The 11240-nt window shown below is 32.5% G+C and overlaps 1 protein-coding gene across 1 annotated transcript; it reads right to left on the reverse strand.

Moving 5' to 3' along the window:
- Positions 1-1712: 1712 nt before the first annotated feature.
- Positions 1713-9600, reverse strand: LOC142358273 (zinc transporter foi-like; the record flags this gene model as incomplete). The annotated part of the gene is made up of 3 exons (XM_075409707.1): positions 1713-1873; positions 2196-2375; positions 9558-9600. Coding segments are annotated over 3 exons (384 nt in total), but the record flags the coding sequence as incomplete, so codon positions are not given.
- Between the last annotated feature and the right edge of the window lie 1640 nt (positions 9601-11240).

Here is an 11240-nt window from a genome sequence, read left to right on the forward strand (position 1 = left end):
TCACTCGACATTACTGAACGTTCCCATTGCCGCTCATAAGACTTTTAGTCGAACATATAAGTCATATGCAAATTTCTTATGGCTGAAATGGCTTCGATAGCTTCTTCTTGCATTTTTTTAAATGAATTGTTGGTTTTCGCGATTGCTGTCTCTTTTGCAGTCGCAAGAATTTTTCTGATTAATGAATGACCTTATTGGCCTCCAATCTAGATAAAAACTAATTTACTAAATGTAATTCGTTGGAAGTTGTTGATTTTATTGGCTCTAATACAAGTTCTTTTTAAAATTTAGTTAATACTGTATATCTGTTTGTTAACATAATTGTTGAATTGTCAAATTATCAGAATACTGAGAAATCCCATTTGTGTTGAAAAGAAAATCAATTTAAAATACCTGATTTTTGTCACTGTGTCGCACAATTTTTAATGACTTTGACACTCTTCTCTCGCATTTTTTTTACTTCTGCTTTCTATCTCTAATTTTAATATATGTAGTTGTAGAATTTTCTGATTATTGACCAGCCTCTTTAAACGCGGTCAGCTGATAGCTGATGGTTTTGACGATTTTGATTTTACTGGTTTCCAAAATTTTCAAAAGTTTTTTGAAATTTTTCCTCTTTGTTCTTCGTTTTGCCAATTTGAAACTTAGTCTTATCGGTGAGAATTCGTACTTATTTTTGTGTTATTTGTACTGCAACCTCTTTTTTGGTTTTATGTGACATCCGAAGTGTTGTATCTTGGAAACTTTGTGTTTTTGGAAAAGCTTTCGAATGATCAGTTTTTGTGTTTCTTTTGTTGTTCTTATTAAGTTCACGTTAATAACAAGTCCCATTGCTTTTCAACTAAGAACCAGAATAACATATAAAACTAAAGAACTATATTTTTACTGAAAAGTAAATATTAATTGACATAATAATGAATATTATTCAGACAATAGATGATGTTTTGAATGGCTTCAATATTTTTTGCATTTGTACAGTTTTTGCGAATTTTTCTGTATTTCTTCATGTGCAGTTGTTTTGCAGTCCTTTTATATGGCTTAACTTCAACCGGGAGAGATTGCCTGAGGACTAAAAAAGTAAATATATCTGGTATTTTTGGTTAAAAGCTAATGGTTTTCATGACCATTTTAAACTATTCGTTTTTTAAAAATTCAAAGAATTTTTGAATTTCGCACCGTTTTTCTTCTTTTTGACGACTGATATTTTAGTCCCATTTTGGAAAAATACCATCTGCTTTGAAGTTAGGGACAAGGAATTTTTTGTGGTTTAGATTTCATCTGATGGCATTTTGACTGTGTTACTATGAACTTTTAAAATTAGATAGGGAGTTTTCCCTAAAAATATTTTTTTGTTTTTGTGTATTTTGTCGTACCGTTTATATTTTTATTAATGACAGGTATCAGGGGTTTTATAATTCGACTTGACATTGTATAATTCACTTAGTAGTTTGAGTTTGAAGCAATTTTTTTAGCTCAAAAATCTATTTGTGTATATTTTTTTCAAATCTTATCATTTGTTAGACAATTAAGTCAAAAATGTGGATGAGCGGGGTCGGAACATTTCGTGCAAACGCACATTACCAAGCCTCCTTGTCTGCATACATTTTTAAATCTCAGTTGTGTTAAATTTTTTGGGTTATAGTTTTGACTTATTTTTAAAAAATAAAATTGAAAACCAAAACGCTTTAAATGAGCACGAAAATTATACAAACCAGATCGATGAATGCAATGTGGAGGAAAGATCCAGCAGCAAATGCAGTCATCCAGCTAGCAATATTATCGTTCTCGGATAGACCAGCACCCAAAAACAGTCCCACGAAGGCTCCCCCAATTGACAACAAGTTGAGAATGGTTACGGGAATAATTCCAATCCCTGAACAACTCAACTATCCCAGAACTTAATTAACTCTCCACTATTTTAACTACTCAATGACTTAACTATATTTATTGCTGCACTCTATGGTCTGGTCTAAAGGCCTCGTTGCAACCAGGAGCGGGAGCGCTAATTTTGTATTTATAACCCAAATTTATCATCCCATTGTAGCCAACACCCCCAGCATAGGGGTCATATAACGTGGAGCCGGCACCCCCATTACCGTATTCATAATGGGGGCTATTATGGGGATGACCCAATTTACTTTGATTTTATAACTGATAAGAAAAAAAATTTTTTTTTTTACACTTGAAGCTCTAACCATAATTGATAAGAATGGCGAAGCTGCCAATCTCTTGTGGTATCTCGTGACATGCCACAGCAATAGATGTTGATATACCAGAGGAGGCGGAATCCTGGAAGGTGGTTCCGATTGCCAAACCATCCGTGAAGTTGCACATGAAGTCACACGCACTCAAGATCACTGTTACCACAATTTTATCTACAAAAGATACGAAAAATAAATTTTTATTAACGGAAATTTTGAGCTCCTGGTATAGGATATTATAAAGCCGGGAAAAATTGTCTTCCATGCCTGAGTTTAAAACAAGCCCGAATGCAAGTTTCGATCACATTTTTTAGGTACAACCTCGCCCCGGAAGCTGGGAGTTGAATTGCGGCAAACGAAACGAAGCGTTATACTGTTCATTCCTATTTTTGAGATTCTAACTCCTACCATTGAAAAATAAAGGCAAATTAGAAACGCTAGATGATATTTTTAAAACAAATAACGCTTTTCTACACGTACAAGATAAACGTGACGATGTTAAGCTGACAATATTATCGAAACGTTGCTATTTTCCAGCTTTGCTGAGAAAATTCGTAAACAGTTAATGAAAAAAAATTGCAGTTCTAATTTTCGATAGATTGATCGTTTGTCTAATCACGAAAAAATTAGGTATAACGAAATACTTCGTTAACTGACAAGCTATTAGCATCCGGTAGAAATCTTAATGAAAAACTTTAAAAAAGAAGAATTTGAAGAAAATTCTCAGATCCTATCAAATTTCTGCAACTTTCAGGTTGGGGGTGGCGATAATCAATTGTTGATCAGTGAGGTGACTAAGACCCACCTGCAGTTAGATATGATAGAATAATTTCTCATTTGCTTGGAGAAAATGCAGCAAGCACCTGGGAAAATATTACCAAAAGTTTCAAATTCACTTGGCATCATTCACTTTCGGGTACTGTATGCCTTTGAAGCTCCCTAGAAGGAATTGTTGATACTTTTAAAATCCAAAGTATTTGGATTGTAATGGTGGGCTGTCGTTTTTTGGCCTTTTCATGTCAGTGAGAAGTCAAATGAGAGTGGTAATCTTAATCACGTTGGAGTAGTAAAGGTAGCAAAAAAAAACAAGTTGATTTGAAGTGTGATTTTTTTTCTAATTATGTTTAAAGTGGAGTGAAAAGTTGATATTTTAACAAGTGCTTGTTTTTGAAAGCTTGACTGCTGTTCTCTTGTGTGCTATTAATATGATACATATATGTGTTCCAATGCTGCCTATTTGCAAAATATTGAAATTATCGACTGGCAGCTGATCCTTTTTTATTTTGACACTCTTTGTTATCATAAAATATTATAAAGAATTTGATGTTTGACCTGTTTTTACTATTTTTGATGTTGCGTTGTATCATCGAGTTTCATTAATGACTATATCATTGCTTGCTTGTGAGGCATAAATGAACCTAATCAAATGCTGAACTTTTTGACTTGTGGTTTTCATGGCTTTGAAACCTTTTTTTTCTCAAAATGCTTCAAGGATTTTTAGAGTTGTGAGAGTTTTTATTGCATTTTTTGTTGTCTGATCATTGAATCTCATTAGGGACACGACTTATATGTTGCTAATAGGAATTAAAATTGAACAGAATTTTGGAGGTTTAATTTTTTTTTGAATTTAATGTCTGATCTCTTAAGCTCCTTATTGACAAGTCTTAGCGGTTAATAATAGTAATGCTCAAGCTGATCGGAAAAACAGTTTCAATTCAATTCAAGTTTTTATTTTTGACTTGGATGCTGATTGTTTTCAAAAACTCTTAATGTGTTTTTGAGTTGCCTAAGTATTTGTAGTATTTTTTGCTGTTTTATCACTTAATCTATTTACTGGCAGATTTCACTGCTTCCAAATTGGTAGTAGTTGAATCTAAAAATTCGTGATTGTTTGTTTTTGCAGTCTTAGCGCTCAGTCTTAAAATGACAATAAATTCTCATTGGCCTTGATGTGTGGCGTAGTTTCGCTCAATTTTTTAGCTCCAACTTTTAGCTGACCTTTTTGTTCAATGAGATACCTATTTTTGAAATATTTAAGTGAATTTGAGAATTTAGGGATCTTCATTTGTATATCAATTGTCACTTTATCAGCCATTAGAACTGCCAAAAGGTATTTCATGACTTTAAAGCTTCATATGCTGTTGCTAAGGGTTTTGGCTAGTAGTTATCAGGTTCTCTTACTTTGGCGCCACTGGTTTTAAAAAATTCTGATTTTTGCCAATTTGTTTTATTTTTGCCTCTTTTCTGCTTTGTCTGGAGTTGATACTTTCAAGGACTTTGTATTGTACCCATGCTGAAGACGCATGGAGACATTAGTTTTAAAAATCTTTAGGGAATCTTAAAACATTAAGTCTTGTAAAAAGAAAGTTTCTAATGGTGTATTTATTGTTCATTTTGCGCATATAGGGGGAGCGTTTTGTTGATTGTCTGACTGATCAGGCTGTAAATGTTGTATTTGCCGAGTCACTAGTTAATTCCATTCTTTGGATTGTATTTCAGGTCTTGTCCTGCTGTATTTTTTAAAAAAGGTTTCAGGCATTTTCCTGATGTTTTCCAAGTTTCAAAAAAAAAGGTAAAACTCGGCGGTCAAAAAATTGCAATGGATGCTGCAGTTAACTTTATTAGTTTTCATGCTGATTATTGAACTGACGTTGTCGGGAACGACTAAAGCAAATAGGTCATTTTTGAAGTTTCTGACCACAAAATTGTGCTTATTTTCTTGTTTTTTATGCAAGCCAGAAAAACTCTTAATTGAAAAGCTCTGGTTATGGAAAGCTCTGGTTATGGAAACTTAAATACAAAACTTTTAGTAATTTTTCCAAGGTTTTTTTTTAGTTTTTTAAAAAATTTTTTTGAGATTTTTTGAGGTATTTGACATCTGTGAAGCAACACATCACTTTTGGGGCTTCAAAATGAGTTACAGGATGTTTTCTAGTATCAATAGAAAGGTTTTCAACACGACTTTTGCCATTTTTTGATGAAGATTATCGATTCCTTTCAAGTTTTTTTGGAACTTTTATATCATTTTCTGAGTTTTTGCAGACTGAGGGGCCATTGAGCCCCCACAAAAATTTTACAATAGGTTGCTGCATGGTCTCTATTGGCAATGGAATATTCTGCAACATTTAAAAAACAAGAATTTTAGCAATTTCCTGAAAAAATTGCAATTTCTTTCAAGTTGTATGAAAATGCTTGCGATTTTCCAAGTTTTTCAACCCCAGGGGCCAAGAATCTCATCTAGGGTTTTTAAATAAAATAATGCACATTTTTTAGTGGCAATTGAGTGGTTTTCAACATCTTAACCTTGCGATTTTCAGCCACTTTTTCAATTTTTTTTTGAAAATATTGGTAATTTTTTGAGTTTTTCCTGCCGCAGGGGGCAGGGAACCTCATCTAGAGTTTAATTATTAGTTGCTAGGGGTGATTGAAGGATTTACAACGTCTTAATAAAAAAAAATGCAATTTTTTTGATAGAAATTGAAATTTTATTCGAATTTTCCAAACAAAATTATTATCATGTACCGAGTTGAACAATCTTTATGGGCCGAAAGAAATTAAGGCATGAAATTAGGTCACGGGATAATTCCTGGAGGCCATGAAATGGATCTCATGACATTATTATTACAAATTTTAGCCACATAGCCTTAAAATTTGCTATTGTTTTCAAGCTTCTTGAAAATTCTTGTCATTTTCAGAGGTTAGATATGTTTAAGGGTTAAGGAAACTACCCTAGGTCTTGCAGATGACATATTGGACGGATTCAACCGACAAGTAATTGTTTTGTATATAATAATAATGCTTATATTAGAAACGTTCTTTAAATCTTGCAATTTTTAATTTTTTAATGTAATTGTCATGTTTCTCGAGTTGGCCAACAAACCCCTCTGAAGGCGTGTGTGGTTTGATGTGTTTTTGAAATGGACAAAATTTTTCTTTCAGGGTAAAAGTTTCAAAAGTTTTAACGATGATTGTATTATGTTTACTTTGTTTGATTATTTTAGTTTCACAACTTTTGAGACTCCTTGACGTTTTGACTGGCTTTGTCCATTTGGTCTGATGGACAGATAAGTAACTTCTAAATTCTTCATTCAAATCTTTGGATTGTATTTCAGAAATTGTTCTGCTATGTGTTTAATTTTATTTCAGCTTTAAAACAGCGACAATTTTACAACTGAATAATTATAGTTAAGCAGTTAAGCAGAGTTTTGGAAACAATTAAAGACGATTTAGTTTTCAGAATACAGTGGTTATATCAGCTGCTACATTTGCACCGATATAACCAGCAAATTACAAAATCAAAATTTTACATCTTTGTTTTAAAGCAATATAAAATTTTTTGAGAAATACTTAATACGTAGCAAAAAAAACGAAATTTTATTAGATAATTTTAATTTTACATTTAATTAATTAAATTTTTTATGAATAATAAAAATCTTAATTGGCTTGGATAATCTGTTAATGCGGTTAATCTGTAACAAATACTTAATTGGCTTGGATAATCTGTCAATGCGATATTCTGTAACAAATACTCAATAATTTTTAACTTTTTGAGTAGTAGGCAATTCCAATGAAAGAAAGTGTTCAATAAATAGCTTGGCGTGAATTGGTAATGAAATGCCGGAAAAAGCGACGGACTTTTGCAACCTTTTCTGTTTCTATTTTATTAGTTTATGTCTTGACGAAAACAGTTTTCGCAACTTTTGCTATTCTTCTTAAAATGTTTTTGAAAAAAAGTGCCAATAATTTTTGTTGAATGTTTCTGCGTTGTTCTTTCTGACAATTATGGCTACCTTCTATTTTTCTGCTTCAAAAACGTGTTCTCAACAACTCAAAAAAATTGGTCTCCCAACCGTTGGGTTGCAAGATACTTGCATAAAACTGAATTGCAACACAATTGTTGGCAGATTGCAAAAAACGAAAAAATTGGGAGACTCTGAGAGTTTGTTTTCTATCCACTACCTTATGACATAATCTTGAAACTAGTAGCTCTGAAATGAGCAAATTTGGAATAATTTTCAATGATAATAAGACCATCGTGACGGCAAAAAAGGCTTCGCTCTAATTTGTTTTGCGGCCCTGAAAAAAATTGTAGACAACTATCTGATATGTTGATTGGCAGAGAAAGTTTTAACGCCCAAACTCACGACAATTCAACAAAGCTTCCCAAAATTTAGGAAACTTAAAAATTCTTTATCTGTGGCACACAAGCTGAAATATACAATTCGGAATTGCATCTAATACCGTTTTCTTTTCATACAAGTAACTGATTTTTTCTTCGAATCAAAATTTGAACTCTCAGTGTGCATGAAAGGTTCATTAATCATAAAATATTTATCAGAAAAATTACAAAAAATCACACAAATTCAAGTTCTTGTATTTTTTTGTTTCCGTTTATTGTTCATTCATGGTTTCTAAAAAATTTTTTATTTGCAAAATTGAACAGAAACTAAAGTTTGCTGTTCAAATTCAATTTGATCTGTCCTGCACACTATAGTATTCAGTAAACAAGTAGTTTTTTTCATAGTAGTGATATTCAAATACTTATTGGCGAATATTGGAGAACTACAGGAGCACACCTATGAGGAGAAGTAATTGTTTGAGGAAAAATAAAAATTTAAGTAAAACACCCGTTTAGCTCGATTAGCAAATTTTAAAACGGAGTTCGAAGTTGAAAACTGTAATACCTTCATTGTACATTGACAACAATCATGGTGCGTATATTCGCATATGTATAAACACAAGGAAACAAATGATTTTTCAAAAAGATTCAAAATTAGTACCCAAGTTAGCAGTTTACATGAAAATCAATTTTGAAGTGTTTGTGCACGTAACATTATTGCGCTCAAATAATTGCAACATATTATTGCAAATTCGATATGTCATTCGATTGTTTGAAGTTGAAAACACACGGTCACAAAAAACAATTGAGTAATCCAATGGGTTTTTCAAGTTCACTTATACATCTTCTCAAATAATAAAATACGCGCCCCCTAAAACTCAAAAAAGTTTTCACTTGAAACCTAAAGTAATGGAACTGATCACTAGAAAAGAAAATTACATGGACATTTTGTTCTTTCATATATTATAGAGAACTTTTTTAAATATTCAATTCCTATCTATAAATAAAAGAGAGGATTTGAAACGTTTCAGAAGTTTCGTTAAAAGCAGAATTCATTTAAAGATGTTTATGAGTTGCAGCGGCTATAAAATAATGGCAGTTTTAAAAACCTTTTTTCAGAAAAAAAACAAATTACCGGTTTAACCATTAATAAAAACTTATTTTTGGTTGAATAAATTGAAACAAAATCGGTTTGATAAATTTTCCGTTTTGTTGTCGAAAAATTCTCAAATACAGAAAACAAATAAATTTTCATCTTGAACAGTAACGATTTTTTCGATTTCAATGAGGTAAAAGTTAATAGATAAACTATATTTTTAGCGAGGAAAAACTTTGATTAGCATTTCGATGAAAAATGTCTATTTTGTAACAAAGTAACAAAGAGCTAACAAATTAGCTCTCCTGTAGGCAAATGGAAAAATTTAAAAGCAAAAATTGAAATTTTGAAAATGAAATTTGGACGTTTTATTTTTTCAGACAAACCCTCATCCTCCCCGATGAAACATTCTCATCTATATTTGTAACTTTTTACACTTTTCTATGGTATATAATCATTATAATGAACCGCCTGTACCAGGAGAGGCACGTGCTAAAAACTGTAACTCTAAGAAAACCAAGTCATAAATTTGATTATAGAGATGTAATTCAATGGTTAGGAAATTGATGACTTTTTCACGGTAGTAAAAGAAGATTTGTGAAGCAAATCTCACGAAAGTTTTAACTGTTGACAAGGAACAACAGTGGGCAAAGAGTAGCTCAGTTTTTAGCACGTGCCTCTCCTGGTACACCGTCCCCTCTTCCTTTTCTACGCAAACCATTGTTAGTGGAGAAACACGCAGCAATTTTACGTGTTAACAAAAACAAAAATGTTGTTCACGGCGATGGAAGGCAGCAATTCCCGTTTCAATAGAACCACTTTGGAATTGCCGCGAAAAAGGTATTGATCAGTCAAAACAAGATCAACAAAAAACAGGTTTGCATAAATGTGTGTGTGTGTGTGTGCGTGCGTGTGTGTGTGTGTGTGTGTGTGTGTGTGTGCGAGTGTGCTTGCGAGTGTGTTTGTGTGTGTGCGAGTGTGTATGCGAGAGTGTGTGTGTATATAAGTGTGTTGTGTGTGTGTGTGTTTCAGCAATGATAGAGCTTCATAATTGGGGTATGTTGGCAGTTTATTGAACTCGAGGATTATACAATTTGTCGCTGATCAATATTTAATGATAAAAATTTAGAATGCGCTTTACCTTCTGGAACTCCAAGCCATTTCTTAACTTCTTTTTCTTCTCCCTGAAACAAATCATCTAAATTAGACATCGGAAGCTAAAAGAACACAGCTATTCTGAAGGCGTCGACATTATTTATTAACCTAAAATAATGTTTCAAATAGGTGCTGCACTTTGAATGTTACGAACAAGCATTCTTTTTGTCGATTTGAATTGTTCATATTTTGGAACTTCATATTGGCTGATGAGCTCAAAAAAACTCCTGGGTTTATTCGCAATCCATTTGGGTCTTTGATGTTTCAAGAACCATTTGAGCAAACAAAAAAGAGTCACCAAGGAGATTTTTGAGTTGATTGAACATCTATTCAATCATGGAAACAGCTTAATTTGCGTCGATAACAACCCTGCTATGTTGAATGCATCCAACTAAACCATTAATAATTTCAGCCTTTATTTGAACAAACTGACAACTGCCAAGATTCCATTAACTCGTTTTGTACCACTTAAAGTTAGATAGAAATGGCCGCAGTTTTTTCATGGTGTTGTTTCATCGACGCTAATAGGTTTTTAGAGATTCAATTTATAAGGCAAGAAGCACTAAAATATATGTTTTCATTATGTAATTATTTCATTTCCGACTATTTGCTCATTTAGCGATTAATTTTTATTACGTCTCCACTCTAGTGGAGACATTGATTTAAATTCCGGCCCATACGAAAAATACAATGATTTTTTTTTGGAACTAGAGGGACTATCCCAAAAATCTAAAAATACTACATCTGAACCGTCAGAGTTTCAATACAAAATTGTATACATCATTGGACTTAATTGCATATATGGTTTCACTGAAACATGGTTAAACACGTTTTCAAGTCTGACACTACTTGAAATAAAGAAAAGGAATTTATCCTGTTTGGGAAATGACAGAGGCGAAGCGAAAAAAGGAGGTGGTTTAATGTTGTCAATACCAAAACACTTAAAGCAAAGTTGCGTACGGAATTGAAGATATGAATGAAAATTGAGAAAGCGTGTCGGTACAATTTACTCGCCTAAAAACCAGGCAAAAAATTTTGATCAATCTTTCTTGCTGTCCCAATAAAATGTTTGCTGACGAATTCCTTGAAAACTTAGCCAGAGGAATAGATCGGACGGTATCTCAACACAGGCCGGTAATATTAATGGGAGACTATATTTTGAACTATTGGGAACAATCAGATCGTTCAAAAATTGATACAGTTGTTATTCCTTACGATTGGAATATCAAAAACATGTGCCACTAACGAATGCCACTAAAACAGGAACCAAAAACAGAAAAATAACAATAATTGATTATGTTATAATGGATAGATCACTTACGATAAACAAAGATTATGTTTTTGATAGATTGATCAAAAGTGACCATATGGCAACAATCTCAGATCTAATTTTAACACTCTAAAAAATCAACCGTTAGAAGAAAGTTGGTTTTTGATAAGACAAAATTAGATATTAAAACTTTCCTGGAAACGATTTAAAACTCAGATTGGATTTTTTTAATCAATAAAAGATATATAAACACTATACACAACTTCTCAAAATATTCTTCTCAGACCAGTAAGAGCTCTTGTTCTTTTGAGAAAAGTATATTTACGCAACAATAAGCCCTTTTTCCTTTAGCACAAAAATTTGTTAGCACAAAAACTAGACGGCCAGAAACTAAAAAAA

The sequence above is a fragment of the Convolutriloba macropyga genome, unplaced genomic scaffold, assembly GCF_964194025.1.
Source record: "Convolutriloba macropyga unplaced genomic scaffold, txConMacr16.3 SCAFFOLD_3799, whole genome shotgun sequence".
NCBI lineage: Eukaryota > Metazoa > Xenacoelomorpha > Acoela > Convolutidae > Convolutriloba > Convolutriloba macropyga.